The 23,548-nt window shown below is 42.0% G+C and overlaps 1 protein-coding gene across 1 annotated transcript in view; it reads left to right on the top strand.

Moving 5' to 3' along the window:
• The first annotated feature begins 1,869 nt into the window (after positions 1-1,869).
• Positions 1,870-23,548, top strand: part of SIGLEC1 (sialic acid binding Ig like lectin 1) — a 118,372-nt gene continuing 96,693 nt past the window's right edge. The window contains exons 1-3 of the mRNA XM_077478050.1: positions 1,870-1,947; positions 13,845-13,905; positions 20,828-21,184. Coding sequence (XP_077334176.1) covers positions 13,863-13,905; positions 20,828-21,184 — 400 coding nt within the window. The 5' untranslated portion in view covers positions 1,870-1,947; positions 13,845-13,862. The remainder of the gene's footprint in view (positions 1,948-13,844; positions 13,906-20,827; positions 21,185-23,548) is intronic.

Below are 23,548 nucleotides of genomic sequence, written 5' to 3' on the forward strand. Positions count from 1 at the left end.
CATTAACTACCCTTTCCTTAAAATAATACTTTCTAAGATTAGGTCTGAACTTTCTTCCTGCTAGTTTGAGGTCAGTTTTCCATGTCATGACCTTGGATTCATATTAAAAATACTGCCCCCCTGAATCTATTTCACCTCCTTGATGTTTTTAAAGGTTTAATCATGTCTCCCCTTTCCCTTCTTTCCTCCACACTGTAAATATTAAGTTCCTTAAGTCTTTCCTGATATGTTTTATCCCAAATATCTTTCAACATTTTTGTTACCCGTCTCTGGACTTGTTCTATCTTATCAATATCTTTTTGCAAGTGAGGTCTTCAGAACTGCACACAGTATTGTAAATGAGATCTAACTAAAGATCAATACTGTATAGGGGAATCAGGACAATAATCCTGACTTCAGAGTCAAAACTTCTAACATCCCTACAATGGAAAAAGCAAGGCATTGGAATCCCTGAAAAAACAACAGGTTCAGACAACCACAGTAGAAAAGTGTATTAGCGTCCTTTCAACTATAAAAATTGAAGATCATCATGAGTACAGTTTCATAGTATCATAGTTAGTAAGGTTGAATAAAGACACCAGTCCATCCAGTTCAATCTGAGTGAGTATCTATAATTGTCCCTATCCCTGTACATTGCACACTCACATCACTCCCTACCCTCAAGGAGCCCACAATCCAAGGTCCCCATTCATATACTAGGGCCAATTTTGGACAGAAGCCAATTAACCTACCTGCATGTCTTTGGACTATGGGAGGAAACCGGAGTGCCCGGAGGAAACCCACGCAGGCACAGGGAGAACATGCAAACTCCAGACAGGTAGTGTCGTTGTTCTTACTGCTAGGTGAGAGTGCTAACCACTACACCACTGTGCTAAACCACTATACCACTGTGCTAAACAGTTGTATTAGTCTCCTTTAGTTAACCTTCCATCTCTCTTGGCTGCCCCTGCCAATTTTGTCTAAAAGAGAAGCCTGTGGAAACTTTCCCTTGTGCAGGTGTTTCCACAGTCAAAAGATCTTAATTGTTGGGAATTCAGAGAAGCCCTGAGTACTGGGTCTAGAGACTTTGTTACTCTTTTGCTGGAGAGCAACTAAAATAACACTTGACCATTGGTTGCACACCTATGGATACTTAGAATTTGGACCCTTTAAATAATAATTTATATCAGTAAATGTTCGTCAAAAGTTAACCTGATTGGACATTTCATATCTGTGTGGGCTGGGATGAAGAGTGAAGGTGCTGTAAAGTATTAAGGAATGTTCCTTGTGGAGTCTTCTGCTAGAGGGGGCTGGAGTAGCTGGTGTCCATCTTGTGACCCTCTATGGGAAAGTTATAGTGTTGATACAGTTCTACTCCAGAACTTTTCTGGGGGAGGTGTGAGAAACTGTACTATGGACACCAATGATCTCACTAAGTCTCTGTAAGTATATGAGGGATATTGACTTTGCAGAATGTTCTTTGGTAAGGTAGTGCTAATCCCATAACCTGTACCTGAGTATGTGAATACTGTAACCAACACTAGGCAGACTCTGAAAACCTCCAAGATGGCAAAATGTATCCCAGGTACAAGCAGTAGCTGGCCTTTTCCTTGTGCTACACAGTCCCTGTGAAGTATATGTGTTGCAATGTTTGAATTTTTCCAAGTGTTTTTTGTGCCATGGCTTCCTAATCTGCAAAGTGTAGGCAATGACCCCTGCAAATCAGCGCGGTTTCTGAAAAATCGAACATCCTCCATTGGCTTTCCTCATCATTACTTTCATTTCTTTCTCCTTTTCCTACAGCAGAAAGGAAAATGAGAACTGCTGACAGTGCGAAACTCAGCCAAACAAAAGAGGAAGCTGCAGAATCACTGTTGCTTATAGATATAAGTGACACCTTGTACTTCAAGTACTTCATCACGTTCAGAGAACAGATGTCTGTCTGAAGGACTTCACATTCAAAGAAAGGTATTCTATGCATTATATGCTGTTGTTTTTGACATCTATATATTCTATACTATTCTTTTTGACTTTGTATAATTTACTTTATGCCTATTTTTGGTTTGTTCTGAGAGTTGCTACACATCAGGGAATGTGCAGATGTAATAATTGATTGGTATTGGGGGTGGCATAAACACAATTGAACATTATACTTAGCAGTAACAACTACTACATTCTTGATGAAGTAACAAAACTGCAATAAAGAAGATAATTGTTTTAATGTATTTAAAGGACCAATCCACTTAAAAGTGTATCTGTGGTCAAAACCTTTTCTTTTTTTAGTTTTGAAATTGGTTGGAAAACCGGACAGATCTTTTTCGCTACCTGTGTTGCATTGGAACACAACAGAAAATGAGTACCGTATGTATCGGTGTATAACACGCGCCCCAAGTTTAGGAGGGAATTTTAAGGAAAAAAACATTTAGGAGGGAAGTTTAAGCAAAAAAAAACCTTACATTTAAATTCCCATCAATACAGGCTTATCAGTGTCCATCTGAAGCCTTGTCAGTGTCATTTGCAGCCTTGTCATGCAGCCTGTCCATCATTGCAGCCTTGACATGCAGCCTTGTCCATCATTGCAGCCTTGTAATGCAGCCTTGTGCATCGTTGTTCCCTTGTCAGTGTTAATTTCAGATTTTATTTTTAAAAATGGTGCTGCCGAGATGTCCTTTGTATCTCGGCGGTGCCCGGTAGTTCTCGGCCGACTACGGCCGTTCTCGGCGGCTTTCGGCCACCTTCGGCCATTCTCGGCGGCTTTCGCTAGCTTTCGCCCATTCTCTGCGGTTTTCAGCCACCAAGAACGGCTGAAGGCAGCCGAAAGCCGCGAGAAGGGCCGAAGGTGGCTGAAAGCCACCCAGAGCCTCAAAAATCGCTCAGAAATCGAGGAGGATCAGCGTATAACACTCACCCGTGATTTTCCCCTGATTTTAAGGGGAAAAAAGTGCATGTTATACGCCGATATCTGCACTACTATCAGTGAACTAGAATAAATAAAAATACTAAAGTGGAAATGCAGCAAAACCTAATAGTGTTCACAACTACACCAATAAAAAACAATTAAAGTTACAGTGATCTAGCGCATAACCTAGTAATCCAAAATAGAAGATTATTCAATTAATAATCTTCAATTTACATTGCTAGGTTATGCGCAAGATCACTGTAACTTTAATAGAAAATTAGTATAACTTTCTCTACAGAAAATCCCTTTCTAAAGAGTTTTTCCCAGAACAGGTGTCCCCATTAAAACCCCTGATCTCCTGTTTTGGATAAAATGATGGCTCTGCAATCAACCCACATCAACATTTCTGACTGTCATTTAGAAACCAAGAGTTATTTCTAGGAAAGCCAGACAGTAATTTATAGATTTGCATATGTATCTTCTTTTTAACTATCAGTATGATCATGAAACAGCAGAGAGTTAACTCTGAAAGATTATCTTCTATATCTTCACAAAACAAGGATGGGTAAGGTGCATCAGATTCCCCAACTTGTTCTACTTTTTCAAGTCAATGTCTGCTGAAGGTAAGGAATGGATGATGATGAATCAGATGAGGGTTGGGGAAGAATGTCAGGTAGAAAAGAGGGATGAGAAGGAGGATCCTACATTTAGCAACTTTTTTTAAAGCAACCTTTTCGATCCCATTAGTGCTTTCTTTGCCCATTATTAATCTGTCTGGTGCACATCACCATCATCTAAAAAATCTGCAAAAAAAAACAAACAAATAGCTGCACTAATGTTAAAGTGTAATGCCCTGTACACACGGTCGGACTTTCTGACGAAAAAAGTCCTATCGGATTATGTTGTCGGAAAATCCGATCGTGTGTGGACTCCCGACGGAAAAAGTTTGAGAGCTGGATCTAAAATTTTCCAACAGCAAAATCTGATCTGACTTTTCCAATCGTTTGTAGAGAATTCCGATGGACAAAGTGCCACGCATGCTCAGATTAAATTACGAGATCAAAAAGCTATTGGCTACTGGCCTCTACGTAGTCCAGTCGTACACATCGTACGTCACCTCGTTCCGAATAACTTTGTCCAACCATGGGTATGCAACACAAGTTTTAAACAAAATCCAAAGGAAAAAAAAAACAACGGATTGTCCGACCTTGTGTACGGGGCTTAAGTTTTAATTTTTATTTTTAATTTGCAATTCCCCCTTCTCTGTTAAAAAAAATTAAATCTACTTATAATTTGCATGTTCTAGCCATATTCCTGTGTTCCTGCTCAGTCCAACATCAGCAGTCTTCTTCAGGCAGAACAGCATGCCATGTCGTTCTGCCCAATTCATGTCAACCCAGCCTGAATTTTTTCATGCACCCAGGGGGCACATCACCACACAGGTTGAACTCATGGTAGCCCAGGACTAAGTCCAGGAAGAATAATGCCCCCAGCTAACACTGAAGGAAGAATAGGCAGCCCCTGATGTCACTTAACTGCCTAGAGTCTACAAGAATCAAGATGTGAATAGGATTTCTTCAAGAAATAAAATACAGAGGCACGGGTTGCAGGTGAGGGGGGGGGGGAGTAAACACCTGGAGTTATGCTTTAAGCTATGTGATGCAATCAGTGGCAAACCTACCAGGGTTGCAAAGGTTGCACTTGTGATCGGGCTCACCACTGTGGTAGGGGAGTAGCCAAGACAACAGGAAGGTGAGCAGGCATTCAGCACTTATATCAGTGGTCCTCAACCCTGTCCTCAGGGCCCACTAACAGGCCAGGTTTGCAAGATAACTGAAATACATCACAGGTGATATCATTGGCTGCTCAGTGATTGTAGTATTCTGGTCTGCATCTCCCCAAGGTACTACATAAAATCTGGCCTGTTAGTGGGCCCTGAGGACAGGGTTGATGACCACTGACTTACACAACCCCAAGCAGGGGTGAAGATACTGCAGGAGTATATCAGTACTGGCTTATACACCAGCAGGTTGAGCTGAATCCAGATGGTGCTATTTGCACACACAGTGTGCTGACTCCCTGCTACCCGCTCCTATCACACAGAGGTGACTCTATAATCAGTTTGGATCCTGTGTGTGGAGACAGCTCAGTACATTAGTACAACTCCCCAGAAGGGGTGAAGATTGGGTGAGTCTTTTGAACACAGACATCAGTAAGGGAGCGCAACAAAGCCATCCATCTGGTGTTTTAAAAGAGTGGGTGGAGTGCAAAGAGGATTTGGGGGGTTGGACCGGGGTTTTTAATAGTGACTCCTATTCATCATGAATATGAATTGATCGTCAATTGTTAAATACATATGTTTGTTATGCTTTCATACAGGGTAGCCTTGCTTTGTGTTGTCTTTTCTTCTGTTAATCCAAAATTGTTAGGAAGAGGACCCGCTGCAGAACATGTCAAAGGGTCCTGCTATGGGACTGTAATAATGGGCCTTGAGATGGGAGTAGAGGCCCCATGGATCGGATGATCGGAGGAAAATGCCCTGGCCTGGGGGGGGGTCATTAAAGCCTTCATGGATTCTTGCACCAGGGCCCTTTAAATGAGTTGCGTTCAGAGGCAGCCAATAGGGCGATACAACCTCAGCTCAACATCCTGCTTTAACTGCCCCTGGACACTCATGTGAACGAGCTCTAAGCCCTTGTACACACGGTTGGACATTCTGACAACCAAATCCGTTGGATTTTGTCCGACAGATTTTGTACAAAACTGTTGCACACACACGGTCGGACAAATTTGACGGAAAATCCGATTGTACATAACGTTATGACGTTATTTCGTTATGACGGGACTACGTTCAGGCTAGTAGCCAATAGCTTTGGTCTAGAAATTTGATCTGAGCATGCGTGGCACTTTGTATGTCGGAGTAGGCTACACATGATGAGTATGTCCGATCAGAGCACTTTGTCGGAAAATTTTACGGACAAGTTGGAAAACTTGGTCCGTCGGATATTCCGACGGAAACAGTCCGATGTAGACCACACACAGTCGGATTATCCGACAATACGGTACGATCGGACACATACTGTCGGAATCTCCGACCGTGTGTACAAGGGCTCAGAGTGGTCAATAGGACAAATATAGAGGTGGAATCTCCCCAGCAGAGACACAAACAAAAATAAAAACCTGAAAAAGGTTCTAACCATTCTACATTCTTTCCAAAAAATCAGTTTTCACTACACTTCCATTTGTTCACTGTTTGCTTCTGAATGTTCTCCTTGACATGGCTGATGTGAATTAGCAACTATTTGATGCAAATTCACATTTTTTCAAGTTTTGAGAGTTCCCATGGTGTCCATTATGATATTCATCCTACTTTGGTGAGTGCACCCCAAACTGTATAGACTGCAGGGACCACTCATAGATACTGTAGATAGATAGATAGATAGATAGATAGATAGATAGATAGATAGATAGATAGATAGATAGATAGATAGATAGATAGATAGATATTGAGGGATAGATAGATAGATAGATAGATAGATAGATAGATAGATAGATAGATAGATAGATAGATAGATAGATAGATAGATAGATAGATAGATAGAAATGTTTTTTGGCGTTCAAAATTAACAGTGGGGTTCTTCTTTAACTCTTCTATTTCTCCTCTTCAGCGGTTATGGAACTTCAACCTTAATCTATTCTTTCTGTGTTTTCAGCAATTTTCTCCACTTCCTTTTTCTGTGGCAAAGGAGAAATGAAATTCAGATTTCCATTTTTCATCTTTCCTCTTTATGTATGCATTGGTTAATATAATAATCTCAACACAGTTCCTGTGGAAAAGACAGTCTGTACTCAGTATGGTGAGAGTCAGTGGTACAAGTTGTAAAACAACTGAAATTTTTATTTTTTTAAATACGTTTAATTAAACTGATAAGTTAATTATTTGCAATCTGTTCCCCTCTTTCCAACCTGTTTCAACTTTCTCCGGTCTTATCTATTAGGGTTTTTCTGATAATTTTCAAGCTTTTATGTAACAATAAGCTAGTTATTTTCCCCACATGCACCTACTCTTCCCTGGGGCTACCAGATCAATAAACAACAATATGAACAAGAAGTCACAAGTGTGGGATTTACCGTCATGCTCATATCAGCTGGTCTACCCTTAAACCATGTTAAACATTGTATGGATTGTGCAGGAATTACTTAGGTGAGGTGGAGCTATTGCCATAACCATGTGAATACGGCAAGTGTGGCGGGAGGTGAGTGAGTTGTGCTACTGGTGGAGGCCCCCTAGCAAAGCACCGTGTCCCCATATTGATGAAGACAAGGGCCTCTTTCCCACAACCCTGGCCCATTAGTTGTGGGGGTCTGCATGCAGGGGCTTATCAGAATCTGAAAACCCCCCCACCATCAAAAGGGGGGGGGGGTAGATTCTGCCCTCCAGATTTGAAAGAGTAGGAGTGCATAGAACCCATATTCATTCACAAAAAGTCAGTGGCATATAAACACTGAATTTTTGGCCAGTCCTTTTTATTTCAAAAAAAGTCCTCTGATGGAAATCTACCGTCAATCACATTGTCAAGCATAAAAAAAAAGGCTCCTGATTACACGTCCGAACCTGTCACATTACTCCCACCAAAAAGGCAACTAGGAAACCATTACAAATATTGCAAACATCACTGGACTTATGGGTTATGCTTGTATGAATGTTGAGACATTTGCAAAGTGAATTTTTTAGACCCACTGCCCATAATGTTCATTTTGATAGACATCTTTGGTGAAAGCAACCAGATTTTTTAAACGACATAGGATACAAGTACCACTCACCTATAATATATATATATATATATATATATATATATATATATATATATATATATATATATATATATATATATATATATATATATATATATATATATATATATACACACATATATATATATATATATATATATATATATATATATATACACACACAATATTACCAAAAGTATTAGGACACCTGCCTTTACACGCACATGAACATTAATGGCATCCCAGTCTTTGTCAGTAGGCCCAACCTTTGCAGCTATAACAGCTTCAACTGTTCTGGGAAGGCTGTCCACAAGGTTTAGGAGTGTGCCTATGGGAATGTTTGACCATTCTTCCAGGAGCGCATTTGTGAGATCATCCACTGATGTTGGACGAGAAGGCCTCATGAGGATGAGAGAGTTTGGGCTGGAGGAACGTGACTGGCCTGCACAGTGTCCTGACCTCAACATGATAGAAAACCTTTGGGATGAATTGGAGCAGGGATTGCGACCCAGGCCTTCTCATTCACATCAGTGCCTGACCTCACAAATGCTCTTCTGGAAGAATGGTCAAACATTCCCATAGACACACTCCTAAACCTTGTGGACGGCCTTCCCAGGGGAGTTAAAGCTAAAAACAAACTGTAAAAAAAAAAAAAAACAGCCTGGGGTTCCCTCCCCAGGTCCATACAAGGCCCTTGGGTCTAGTATGGATTTGGAGCCCCCACGTCAAAAAATATTTTTTAAATGGCATGGGGTCCCCCAAAATCCATACCAGACGTTTAACCGAGCAAGCAGGTCAGGTCAAGTGAGTGCCGCATGCCCTCAACATGGGGGGGGGGTGCCCCCTTGTTTATGGCTGCATGCTCCATTTTGAGGGCATGCAGCCATAATAGGAATGTTTTGTCCAAAATGCACAGTGGGTTTCTTCTTTAAGGCTTCTTTTTTTGTTTTTGTTTTACTGAACATTCACTGTAATTTATTCTTTCTATGTCTTCATCAATATCCCCCACTTCCTCTTCCTGCAGCGGAGGAGAAATTAAATTAGCTTTCTATGTTTCATACGCTTTGGTTGATAATATCAATCCACAGTTTCGAGGGGAAAAAGTCGGTAGGCACTCTTGACATTTGTAGGAGCCCAATATCCCCTACACCTCCTCCCCTTACCAACTCCCCTCCAAACCCAGCTCTTTATAAACGACTTGACTAGGTTTGGAGTAAATGGCCAGCCAGCCTTATTTTATTAACAAAATATAAATTTAAATACATTTAAATAAATAACATCTTTAATATATAACTGTAAACTTCCAAACACTTATAATGGGTCATGGGTAAGGGAAACAACAAACATACTGGTCACTGCGAACAACTTCCATAGAACTTTGAACTTTTGTCCTCCAGTCGGAGTCCCCTGACTCGGAGGCTGTACCAACCCTTCGTAGTGACCTACCACTTTTAACCCATCCAGGTTAACCCCTCGTAACCTAGGAAATACCATAAACCACCCCCATCCCATGGGTGAGTACAACATGTTTCATACCTGTACCTCTCTCTTCACCTCTTCTATCGACCCAAAAGACTGCCTTAACGTCCTAACCTGCTTTTACCCCCCACTACACACTCTACCCCGGGGCGGGTGGGTGGGGATAACTTCCTCCTCCTCTCTGAGACTGCGTCACATCCCCCCTTCGCTTCCTGGTCTCCGCCAACGCCTTGCATCTACCTCCACCTACTCTTCCACTCTTAGCCCTTGTACACACGGTCAGATATTCTGACAACCAAATCTGTTGGATTTTGTCCGACGGATTTTGTCCGATGGATTTTGGCCGAAACTGTTGCATACACACGGTCGGACAAAGTTGTCGGAAAATCCGATTGTACATAACGTGATGACGTTATTTTGTTATGACGGGACTACGTTCAGGCTAGTAGCCAATAGCTTTGGTCTAGGAATTTGTTCTGAGCATGCGTGCCACTTTGTCCATCGGAGTAGGCTACACATGATCGGAGTATGTCCGATCGGAGCATTTTGTCGGAAAATTTTACCGACAAGTTGGAAAAGTGGGTCCGTCGGATATTCCGATAGAAACAGTCCGATGGAGACCACACACAGTTGGAATATACGACAAAACGGTCCGATAGTACACATTCCGTCGGAATCTCCAACCGTGTGTACAAGGGCTAAGAGCGGCAAGGATGTGGAATTCCCACAGGCGGTGGTCTCAGTGGGGGGCATTGATAGTTTCAAGAAACTATTAGAGAAGCACCTTAACAACCGCAACATACAGGGATATACAATGTAATACTGACATATAATCACACACATAGGTTGGACTTGATGGACTTGTGTCTTTTTTCAACCTCACCTACTATGTAACTATATCAAAAATAAAATAAGAAATATGTTTTTTGCCTCAACTCCTTCTGGACCGACCCATGCAGATATTATACTGCGCCAATACCTGTATATGATCGGATTTTCCGACAACTTAGTCCGACCGCGTGTATGCAACATCACTTCCGGACCTCTTTCGGAATTACTCGGATTTGATTCTCGGAATCTCCGACCGTGTGTACAAGGGCTAACAGTAAAGAACCTTATTTTAAGGTTAAACCTCTTTTCTTCTAATTTTAATGAGTGGCCACGAGTCTTGTTAAACTCCCTTCTGCAAAAAAGTTTTCTCTCTATTGTGGGGTCACAAGTACGGTATTTGTATATTGAAATCATATCCCCTCTCAAGAGTTTCTTCTCCAGAGAGAATAAGTTCAGTGCTCGCAACTTTTCCTCATAACTAATATCCTCCAGACCCTTTATTAGTTTTGTTGCCCTTCTTTGTACTCGCTCCATTTCCAGTACATCCTTCCTGAGGACTGCTGCCCAGAACTGGACAGCATACTCCAGGTCGGACCAGAGTCTTGTAGAGCGGGAGAATTATTGTTTTATCTCTGGAGTTGATCCCCTTTTTAATGCCAATATTCTGTTTGCTTTGTTAGCAGCAGCTTGGCATTGCATGCCATTGCTGAGCCTATCATCTACTAGGACCCCCAGGTCTTTTTCCATCCTAGATTCCCCCAGAGGTTCTCCCCCCAGTGTATAGATTGCATTCCTATTTTTGCCACCCAAATGCATTATTTTACATTCTTCTACATTGAACCTCATTTGCCATGTAGTTGCCCACACCCATTAATTTGTTCAGAACTTCCTGCAAGATTTCCACATCCTGCGGAGAAGTTATTGCTCTGCTTAGCTTAGTATTGTCCAAAAATACAGAGATTGAACTGTTTACCCCATCCTCCAGGTCTTTTATGAACAAATTAAACAGGATTGGTCCCAGGAAAAAATAAGAAGGAAGCAGCTCGGGGACAGGACTCAGGAGGGCAAGAAATTGAATGGGCGGCACACACACATGAAATTGACTCTCACAGTGACACTGACAGCACAGATGATTATAACACCTGGTGCAGCCCGAGCACACTGCAGCGGGCACTCTGATGGTCTCACCCAGTTCTGAGCTGAGCATCACAGGCATATCTTTTCCTGGTTTTCCAAATTTTGTATAAATAAATATGGGAAAAGTGTGGGGGGCATTTGTATGGCGCCCCCCTGAGTCAATACTTTGTAGAACCGCCTTTCACTGCAATTACAGCTGCAAGTCTTTTTGGGGATGTCTCTACCAGCTTTGCACATCTAGAGAGTGACATTTTTGCCCATTCTTCTTAGCAAAATAGCTCAAGTTCTGTTAGATTGGATGGAGAGCGTCTGAACAGCAATTTTCAAGTCTTGCCACAGATTCTCAATTGGATTTAGGTCTGGACTTTGACTGGGCCATTCTAACACATGAATATGCTTTGATCTAAACCATTCCATTGTAGCTCTGGCTGTATGTTTAGGGTCATTATCCTGCTGAAAGGTGAACCTCCACCCAGTCTCAAGTCCTTTGCAGACTCTAATGCCATGTACACACGACCGGACTTTTCAACGGACTAGGTCCGACGCAATGAATCCGTTGGATATTACGATTGCGTACAGGCTCCAGCGGACTTTTTTTTCCCCAAAAGTCAGACGGACCTAGAAATAAAACATGTTTCAAATATTTCCAACGGACTCGAGGCCGGTCTAAAAATCCGTTCATCTGTATGCTAGTCCGATGGATGAAAACCGACGCTAGGGCAGCTATTGGCTACTGGCTATGAACTTTCCTTATTCTAGTCCAGTCGTACGTCATCACGTTCGAATCTGTCGGACTTTGGTGTGATTGTGTGTGGCCAAGTCCGTTTGTTTGGAAAGTCCATCGGAACGTCACCGAAAGTCCATCAGGAAGACCGTCTGACCTAGTCCGTCAAAGTCCAGTCGTGTGTATGGGGCATAACAGATTTTCTTCTAAGATTGCCCTGTATTTGGCTCCATCCATCTTCCCATCAACTCTGACCAGCTTCCCTGTCCCTGCTGAAGAAAAGCATCCTCACAACATGATGCTGCCACCACCACGTTTCACGGTGGGGATGGTGTGTTCAGGGTGATGTGCAGTGTTAGTTTTCCGCCACATATAGCTTTTTTCTTTTAGGCCAAAAAGTTACATTTTAGTCACATCTCACCAGAGCACCTTCTTCCACATGTTTGTTGTGTCCCCCACATGGTTTCTCGTAAACTGCATATGGGAATTCTTATAGATTTCTTTAACAATGGCTTTCTCATAAAGGCCAGATTTGTGGAGTGCATAACCAATAGTTGTCCCGTGGACAGATTCTCCCACCTGAGCTGTGGATCTCTGCAGCTCCTCCAGAGATCCAGAGTTATCTCTTGGCTGCTTTTCTGATGAAGGCTCTCCTTGCCCGACTGGTCAGTTTAGGTGGACGGCCATGTCTTGGTAGGTTTGCAGTTGTGCCATACTCTTTCTATGTTTGGATGATGGATTGAACAGTGCTCCGTGAGATGTTCAAAGCTTGAGATATTTTTTTAAAACCTACCCCTGCTTTAAAGTTCTCCACAACTTTATCCCTGACATGTCTGGTGTGTTCCTGGACACTGATCACACCGCTCACCTCCAGTCCAAAGACAATAAGCGATCTCCATAAGAAGTAATTGGTCACAGATCATCACACATGAAATAAGATGCGTTTATTAAAAAAAATGTGCAGACTTACAGTTAAATTCGCTGTAAAGCTTTCTGTAATAGGAGACCAAGGGGTCCCATATCAGCTGAACGCTGTAAAAAACAAACTTCTGGTTTCGGCCGTGACCAGAAGTGACATCCCCAGCTCCTCCCGATGCGTTACGTCACTATCACGTGACTTTCTTTCAAACAGACTGTGAACTTTGCACATGCATATCTGAAAGTGCCGCTGCTCCAGAGCTTAGTAAAAAAGGTGAAGCTTCACTTTACAAAGAATACACAATCATATGCAAGGAATTTTTTTTTTTTAACTTAATTTTTACTTGCACATGATTGGATGAGATAAGTCAGCAGAGCTCCCCCTCATTTTCAAAGATCTGGAGCAACTGCACTTGGAAAGTGCACAGTCTATTTGCCATTATTAAATCAACCCTTTAGACAGCGATAATTTTTAATATTGCTAGTTGGGAATGGCAGTACTGTATGTGTTTTGTATCTCCCATTTCCCTCTGTCAATTAAATAATAATAATAATATAGGAAGTGACAGATTTGAATCTTTATATGATATAACATTAATAATATAATATATATAATACATCATTAAATGTATTTCTCTACATACAAGCATTGCAAGTATAAGTACCTAGATGTGACCTGATATAAGCCTCTCATGATCCCTGTACTTCATGACTGGAGTGAGATAGGAAGAGGCAATACAGGGAGTGAATTAGTTCATGTGCTGGCAAGAAGTGTGCTGATAGGAGGAGAGAGCAGGGTGACCAAGAGATGAGCTCATCACTGTGCTGCTTTCCCTTTCACTATTCATACACAGGCTGAGGGTGATCTGGACTCAGAGGAAGTGGGTTGAATGACGTTGGCTTAGAGATTGAGGACATCTAGTGGCAAGGAAAAAAAAATACTGTAGAGGAAAATCACTGGTTTGAAGATAAATATTTCCACAAGCTGTTAATTTATCTTTCAGTGGACTATGTATTTTTATATTGTAGTTTATGATTGTATTTCTGCTTTAAATGACCAAATCTTCCCTTTGTTACCCACAGAAACAAAAAAAAATTAAAATGCTGCTGAAGTGTCTTCAGTTGTCTCTACTCTGTATTGCAGGTATAGTATGTTACTTTAAAATTCATTTTTTTATTGATCTGTTAAAATAGAACCCCCTAATTCCCAAATCCCCAAAAATGCCTTACCTGTCTTTTTTTCTAGAACATTATTTAGAAATATTAACATATATATATATATATATATATATATATTTTTTTTTTATATATATATATATAGTATAGGCTCTAGGGAATAAAATGGCAGTGGTTGCATTTTTTTTTTATATCACACGATATTTGCGCAGCAATTATTACAACACAATTTTTATGCAGAAAAACACAATAGATAACCCAATTTTTACCAAACATGTCACACTTTAAAAATTTGAGAAGTTTAAACTGGTAAGTTGCTGCGATGTGGATGGGCTGAACGCCTATGGAAGTGAGTCAGTTCCTTGTTCTTTGAGTTCAATCTTTGGAGGTGTTTGGTTGTGAAAAAAACCCAGGAGAGTGATATCCCACAGGCGGTCATATTCCACAGAGAGTCTGATCTCTGTAAAAGGGATCCACCATATTTGGTAAGAGGCCCAGTTTACTTTATGAAAAATCATATTTTCAAGTTATTGGAGATGACTTACAAGTGGAATCCAGTAGACAGCTTGCAAAATGTCAGCGCTTTTCAGCATAGGAGATTAAAGCGGAGGTCCACCCACCGCTGCAAAAATTAAAAGCCAGCAGCTGCATGTCCCCCTGCCCCCCCCCCCCCTCTCAAAAGGTGCCAAATGTGGCACTGGATGGGGGAAAGAGCAGAAGTTCCGCTTTGGGTGCTTTAATGCAGGAAATCGTCCAAAAAAATTCCACATGCTGCATCTTTGCACATGAATATGTACTTTGTGCGATATCATTTTTTATCACACAAGGCACCATTTTTTCATATATAAATGGTTTGTTTATTTATATGTACTGTTTTGCACACCTTAGAGTGTCACTTATGTACCAATCTATTTAGTATCAGTCTCAATTTATTAAGGCTATTACCTCAGAAACTATTGTGTACACATCAGTCACTCTTTGGCCGCGTACACACGTGCGGACTGTTCGCCCAACTTGGTCCGTCCAACAGTTTCGGCAAACAGTCCACTCAAACTTAGCATGGACGGACATGGCCACACACGACGTACGAACAGTTTGCTGAAACCGTGCACGATGACGTGAACGGCATGTACGATGGGACGAAAAATACGACGTCCTATACACTGCATTATAGCTTTCGGCGTGAAAATCCTTTCTGAGCATGCGCGCAACTTTGTTTGACGAACAAGCCTACACACGAGCGGACAGTTTTACGGAATTTCCGAAAAAACCTTGTCCGTCCAACTGTCCGCTGAAACTGTCCGCTGAAAGCCCACACACGAACAGACTGTCCGCCCAAACACTGTTCAGCGGACAAAGTTGGACGAACAGTCCGCCCGTGTGTACGCGGCCTTTGTTTATCCAATACATTGTGTTACATACTTTAACACAGGGAATAGCACACCATTTATATTGTTAGCAACTTACGTATGTGTTTGCTTCTGCACGCGAGCACAGAGGGATGGGGCGCTTTCTTCTTTTTTTTTTTTTTTTTTTTACACTGTTCCTTTATTTATTTTTTTATCACTTTTATTCCTGTTACAAGGAATGTAAACATCCCTAGTAATAAAAATAAGCATGACAGGTCCTCTTTATTGAGAGATCTGAGGTCAAAAAGACCCCAAATCTCTAATTTGCCTTTAACCACTAGAGATCCGTACTATGGCCGAATGATGGCTACAGCGCAGACCTGCATTGCCTGCACGTTGTCCCGTGCACGAGCGGCCTGCGCAGTCTATGAGACTCACTGGATCACAGATCGGAGTAAGGGGTCGATTCCAACCCGTACCACGTAATCAGCCAATGACAGCTGATCATGTGATGTCAACACAGCTGGTAATCGGCTATTTTTTCTCCTTGCGCTGACAGTGCGAGGAGAAAAAAAAACGATCACCGGCGTCAGTGAGTGGGACATCAGTCCAGATAACTGCGAGCTGCCGCCAGCTCCTCAGTGCCCACCTGTGGCCTCTACAAGTGCCACCTAGCAGTAGGCAACAGTGCCGCCTACCAGTGCCCACCAGTGGCACCTGTCAGTGCCCACAGTGCCAGCTGTCAGTGCCCACAGTGCCAACTATCAGTGTCCACAATCAGTGCCTAAAGAACAGTGCTGCACATCAGTGCCACCCATCAGTGTCACCCACCAGTGCCCATCAGTGCCAACTATCAGTGGTACCTATCAGTGCCCATAAGTGCCACCCATCCGTGCCACCCATCCGGGCCCATCAGTGCCATCTTATCAGTGGCCATCAGTGCCGCCTTAGCTGTGCCCATCAGTACCAACTTATCTGTCCCTATCAGTGCCACCTTATCTGTGCCTAACAGTGCTGCCTTAATTGTGCCTATTAGTGAATGAATGAATGAATGAATAATTTGTATAGCGCACAACGCGAACTGCATCGCCTCAAGTGCCCATCAGTGCAACCTATCAGTGCCCACCAGTGAGGCCTATCAGTGCCCACCAGTGCCGCCTCATCAGCGCATATCAATGAAGCAGAAAAATGGCCTGTTTGCAAAATTTTATAACAAACTATTAAACATGATCATTTTTTTCAAAAATTTTCCAGCTTTTTTTGTTTGTTTAGCAAAAAATAAAAAACCCCATCTGTGATTACATACCACCAAAAGAAAACTCTATTTGTGGGAAAAAAATGATAAAAATTTAATTTGGGTACAGTGTTGTATGACCGCACAATTGTCATTCAAAGTGTGACAGCGCTGAAAGCTGAAAATTGGTCTGGGCAGGAGGGGGGTTTAAGTGCCCAGTAAGCAAGTGGTTAAAAGCAAAAGAAAAAAGATTTTTTTTTGCATTCTGACTTTAAAAAAAGAAAAAATCATTTGCTTAAGCCCGGGAACCTGAAGTGATGTCAGAGGTCGCTCCAAGGGCATAAAGATGAGTTGGGGCCATCTTGCCCTTACTCGCTTTCCTGCCCAGCAAACAGCAGCCTGGAAATGACAGAGAAACAGCTGGGGGGGAGGAGTTCACCTATCCCGCCGCCTCTAAAAGTTATCCCAGTAGAAGAGGAAAACCCCCAATGGTGGGATTATGTGAGCCCAAAAAGGTCAGCATATGACAATAGATAATGTCAAAGGTGATGTAAAAGCAATATACAATTTTTATTGAAGACAAATGTCATATAATTAATGGCCGGTGTAACAACTTCTCACCCTAGAATGACATTTAGTAATGCATGATATTCAAAATGTTGATAGTCATCATGGTGCATGAGACATGACTGCATAGGAATATCCAACGCGTTTCAGAATATACATTCCTTCTTCAGGGTTTTATGGCAACAGCATTTATATCACTTATGTCTCCTAGTGGTGAAAAAAAAAAATGTACAGCAACCAAAACTTAAAAGCCAACAGTGGCATCCATCATAACAGCAGGAGGACGGAGCATCCCATATAGGGAGGTCAAGACAAGGACAGCTTGGGGTCACGTCTAAGTAGTCACACAGAACCCTAGCATGTCTACAAGGATCTGCTGTTCCTTGAGATCAGGATCACTCTCTACTACCTGTCAGTGCCCCCCCCCCCACATTTATAAACACCTCCTTAGGGAACATTTAACCCCTTGATCGCCCCCTAGTATCAACCCCTTCCCTGCCAGGGATACTTATGACGTAATCAGGGGCTATTTTTAGCATTGATCGCTGTATAAATGTCAATGGTCCCAAAAAAGTGTCAAAAGTGTATGATCTGTCCGCCGCTGTGTCGCAGTCCCACTAAAAAATGCCGATCACTGCCATTACTAGTAAAAAAAAAAAAAATAATAATAATAATAATAAAAAGGCCATAAATATATCCCCTATTTTGTAGACGCTATAAAACTTTTGCGCAAACCAATCAATATACGCTTATTACAATTTCTTTTCTTATCAAAAATGTGTAGAAGAATACATATTGGCCTAAACTGATGAAGAAATTTGTTTTAGTTTTTTTATTTATTTTTTGGATATTTATTATAGCAAAAAGTAAAGAATATTTTTTTTTGTTCAAAATTGATGCTCTGTTTTTGTTTATAGTGCAAAAAATAAAAACCACAGGGGTGATCAAATACCACCAAAAGAAAGCTCTGTTTGTGGGAAAAAAGGACATACATTTTGTTTGGGTGCAACGTCACACGACTGTGCAGTTGTCAGTTAAAGCGGCGCAGTGCCGAATCGCAAAAAATGGCCCGGTCATTCAGCAGCCAAATCTTCCGGGCAGAAGTGGTTAAGGTAGATATTAACCTCTTCAGCCCCAGAAGGTCACATTTGAAAAAATGGCATGGTTATTAAGGGGGTAAATCCTTCCGGTCCTTAAGTGGTTAAAGGAGAGGAACTAAAAAGAATCCCTTCAGTGAGACACAGTTAGCAAAAACAACTTTCAGAGACGTGAAGAGGCATTACCCTTTGTGTTGTTTTTTTTCTCCCCTTCTTCACTGTACCAGTTTGTCCCTAAAAAAAACATATTCAATGTTCAGCAAATCTAGCATTGTCTGGGGTAACCTGCTCCACTAATGCTGGACACTGGATATTGTGTCACCATCTTCTATACGATATGATTTCAATATACAAATATACAAATACCGTACCATACTGGTCACCCTGTACTGGTGACCCCACAATAGGGATAAAACTTTTTTGCGGAAGGGAGTTTAACAAGACTCGTGGCCACTCATTAAAATTAGAAGAAAAAAGGTTTAACCTTAAACTACGCAGAGGGTTCTTTACTGTAAGAGCGGCAAGGATGTAGAATTCCCTTCCGCAGGTCTCAGCATGGAGCATCGATAGTTTCAAGAAACTATTAGATAAGCACCTGAACGACCGCAACATACAGGGATATACAATGTAATACTAACCTATAATCACACACATAAGTTGGACTTGATGGACTTGTGTCTTTTTTCGACCTCACCTACTATGTAACTATATCAAAAATAAAATAAGAAATATGTTTTTTGCCTCAACTCCTTCTGGACCGACCCATGCAGATATACTGCGCCAATACCTGTATATGATTTTGTGCACTGGGTCTTGGGACGTGCGCACCAACTACATCCAAATGTCATCAGGGGGTGGTGTGTCTCTTTTGGGTTCATGCACATGGCCCCCCTGATGAAACACCTCTGTGCAGGCTGTGTGCCTGATGCCGCGTACACACGGTCGAACTGTTTGACGTACTTAGTCCGTCATACAATCCGACGGACAATCCGTCGTACTTTCCACTGAACGGACTTGACCACACACAGATGCACAAACAGTCCGTCGAAAGCTTGCGCGATGACGTGTACAGCACGTACGACGGGACTAGAAATAGGAAGTCCAAGACACAGCAAAGCACCCTTCCGCCGTGTAAATCCTTTCTGGGCATGCGCCATTCTTAGTCCGTCGAACTAGCATACTGACGACCGTATTGTCCGCTGAAACCAAAGTACGACGGACAGATTTTTGGAAAATCCGTAATTCTTAGTACTCCGGACTGCACGCTGAAAAAGTCCGCTGAAGCCCACACACGAGCGGATTGTCCGCTGAAATGTGTTTCAACGGACTAAGTACGTCAAACAGTTCGACCGTGTGTACGCGGCATGAGATTGCCTGGCACATGTTCAGTTTGTTGGACATTGCCCCAATGCCTCCTGGGAAGGGTGAAATTAGCACTTCAAGGAGGTTTCGGGAAAAGGGACATCATCCTTGCCTAGGTTAGAAACCAGGAAGTGGAACCTGTTGAAAAGGTATTAAAAAATAATTAATCTCTGATTGTGTAACAAGAGGGGGGAGGAGGAAAATTATGTAAAGTAGCTAAACAGTGTGAAGGTTTTGTTTTAAAATATTCCATACTTTACCCAAAAATAAAAAATAAATAAAAAGTTTTGACAATAAAGCAAATTGAAGCTGATCCCTTTCTTAAAAATATTTGGTTGCCATGTTATTATAATGGAATAAATGCTTTCTGAATCACCGACCCAGAACAAGTGTCCTGGGTTAGAGGGGGTTGTACTGAACTGACAGTAAGAAATATTAGTGAGCATAAGCTGTCAACAGATTTCACTTTCCTACATGTTAGTTAATCCAGCACCACCTGGAGAATCCTTGATGTTTCGATTTTTCCTTTTAAAGAAGAACATTCAAGCCCCCTGCCCTTATCCCAGATTTCACTTTTTCTGTAGACCAGGGGTCCACACATTTTCTAAACAAAGGGCCGGAATACTGTCCTTCAGATCATAGGGGGGCCAGAATGTAGCCAGTGGGAGTAGAAAAGGTCCTGACGTCAGTGGGAAAAATAATGTCCCATTGTTTATTCAAGTAAGAGTAATTGTGCCCCATTATTGGTGTAAGTGGGATAAATTGTACCCTATCATTGATGTCATTGGTCCCCATCATTGGTGTCATTAGAAGGAGATGTGTTCCATCATTGATGTCATTGGTACCCATCACTGGTGTCATTAAAAGGAGATGTGTTCCATCATTGATGTCATTGGTACCCATCACTGGTGTCATTAGAAGGAGATGTGTTCCATCATTGATGTCATTGGGCCCCATCACTGGTGTCATTGGAAGGAATTGTGTCTCTCTCATTGGTGTCAGTGGGGGGGAATTATGCTATTAGTATCAGTGGATGAAATAGTGCCCCAAGGGCCAGATAAAAGCAAGCAAAGAGCCGCATCTGGCCCCGGGACACAGTTTGGGGATCACTGTAGACATTCTAGAAGAACTGTATCACCACTAGTCCTCGAGATACAAGTTCTTACTTCACAACACATTATAGTATGCTTGTAAAAGAACAAATTTCCATTTAAAGATAAGTTGAACATTTGGTGTGCATGAAGTCTCAGATGTGGTTTTCTGTCTTCTATCTGTTTTCAGGGGTTTATTCTGAATGGAAAGTGAATTGCCCTGCGACAATGAATAGTGTCCCAGGTTCTTGTGTCTACATCCCATGCACTTTTGACTTCCCTGGCCATGTCAGTGCTGAGAAAGGCATTAATAAGATCTGGTACAAAGACTTGGATGGCAATCGAAAGACGGTCTACCACCCAAGAGATCCACTTGCCACCGAGTTTGTTGAACGGGTGGAATTCTTGGGAAACACTTCAATGAAAAACTGCACCCTCTTCATGAAAAACATCCAGAAAGATGATCCTGGAACTTATTTATTCAGATTTGAGATTGTAGATGTGGATAAATGGACAGACAAGAGAGGAGTCAGGCTTACGGTGACTGGTAAGTTCAAGCAGGGTATCTTCTACTACTATTAATGAATACAAAGAACACTTCATAATTGGGCATGATAAGATGGCACACATCAAGAAACCTTTTATAAGAGACACATGGACATTGTCATTGCTGAACTCTTGTCCTACAATGCTAGTTGTCTGGCTCTCATGTTGACCCATTTTCTTGAATATTTCACTGGCCCAGGACAAAAGATTGCAAACTTTTGACTTTTCAGTCACTTTTTTTAATCTGCATACTTATTCCAGGTCAGTATCTCAGAAGGTTCTGAACCTATGAGGTCAGCATATTTGCCAGGAAACCTTTATAAAGGGAGATCAGCAATGCCAGCTTCCATATTAATCTCATGGTAGTTTTTTTGAAGCCTTCAAAAATGTAGCTGCTGTTTGACAAACACCTATTAACCTTTTACTACATGTTATTGCCTATTTCTGACATTATGTGGGTGCTCATATCAAGAGTTTGCACCTCTTACACTTACAAGTATGTACCTCTGGAGATCAGTATGCAACTGCCCACATCACCATCACTCAAATACCCTCCACTGGAGTTTGACATGCAACTGACCATATCTCCAGGGCTCATAAATATCTTCTCCTATGGTTTGACATGTAACTGCCCACATCTCCATCGCTCACAAATACCTTGCCTAGGGTTTGGCAACCAACTACCCACAGCTCCATCACTCACAAATACCTTCCCCTAGGGTTCGACATGACACCCTCAGGTACGAAAATTTAAAGGAATATTTCACTTTTATTGTTTCACTTTAATCATTATTAAAATCACTGCTCCCGAAAAAACTGTAGTTTTTAAAACTTATTTTTGCATTGATGTCCCCTGGGGCAGGACCCAGGTCCCCAAACACTTTTTATGGCAATACCATGCATATAAGCCTTTAAAATTAGCACTTTTGATTTCTCCCATAGACTTTTAAAGGGTGTCCTGCGGCTTTCGAATTTGCCGCAAACAACCCAAATGATTCACTATTCGGTGAACAGGCGAACACCTGATGTAAGCTTGGCTCATCCCTACTCTGCATCTAGCTTTCTGATTGCATTTTATTCTAATCTTTATTATTATTATACAGGATTTATATAGTGCCAACAGTTTATGCAGCGCTTTACAACTTGAGGGTAGACAGTATAACTACAATACACTTTAATACAGTAGGAATAAGAGAGCCCCACTGGTTAGGGCTTACAATCTAAGAGGGAAGGCAAAGAGATACAAGAGGTAATAACTGTGGGGGATGTGTTGATGGAGAAAATTAATGTACAGTTGTTAGGTGGGGGCCAGATAGGTTTCTCTGAAGAGATGAGTTTTCGTGAATCGTGAAACAAGTGGACAAAGTAGGAGATAGTTGGACAGATTGGGGTAGAGCATTCCAGAGGATAAGAGAGGCTAGGGAGATGTCCTGGAGGCGACCATGGGATGAGGTGACAAGGGAACTAGAAAGCAGGAGGTCTTGGTAGGAGCGAAAAGAATGATTTGGTTGGTATTTTGAGACTAGGTTAGTGATGTAGTTGGGGGGCAGGTTGTGGGTGGTTTTGTAAGTTATTGTTATTATCTTGAATTTTATTTGTTGGTTGAGTGGCAAGCAATGGAGGGATTGGCAGAGAGGGGTAGAAGACGCTGACCGGTTTGTAAGGTAGATGAGCCTGGCAGCAGCATTCATGATGGACTGAAGGGGGATAAACTATTTAAAGGTAAGCCAATGAGGAGAGAGTTGCAGTAGTCAAGGCGAGAGATGACCAGGGAGTGGATTCGAAGCTTTGTGGTGTCATTGGTTGGGAAGTTGCATATCTTGGAGATGTTGCAGAGGTTGAGGTAGCAAGCTTTGGACAGCGATTGGATGTGGAGGCGAAAGGATAGTTCAGGGTCCAGGATTACACCTAGGATCTAGGCATAGGGGACAGGTTGATAGTTGAGTTTCACAGAGAAATCAGGGGAAGAGGTATGTGGGGGAGGAAATATCATGAGCTTGGTTTTGGATAGGTTGAGTTTGAGGGAGTGATGAGACATTCAGGCTGATATGTCTGTTAGTAAGCTGGTGATGCGTGATGGAGTGAGCTGAGGGGTGGAGAGATAAATTTGGGTGTCGTCAGCGTAGAGATGAGAGATGATATTGAAAGCCATGGGAAAGCCACGGGAGGCAGTCAACTGACGTAGGGAAGAGGTGTAGATTAAGAAAAGGAGAGGTCCAAGAACAGAACCTTGGAGGACCCCGACGGAGAAAGGAAGAGGAGAGAAGAAAGTAGAGTTGTAAGTGACACTGAAGGTGCGGTGGGATAGTAGGATGAGGTACAGCCACAAGGACCAAAGGAGTGGAGGTTTTTTTCACTGTGTGAA

This window comes from Lithobates pipiens, unplaced genomic scaffold (assembly GCF_037356315.1).
Source record: "Lithobates pipiens isolate NorthernLeopardFrog02 unplaced genomic scaffold, aLitPip1_a1.2 Scaffold_13, whole genome shotgun sequence".
NCBI classification, from domain to species: Eukaryota; Metazoa; Chordata; class Amphibia; order Anura; family Ranidae; genus Lithobates; species Lithobates pipiens.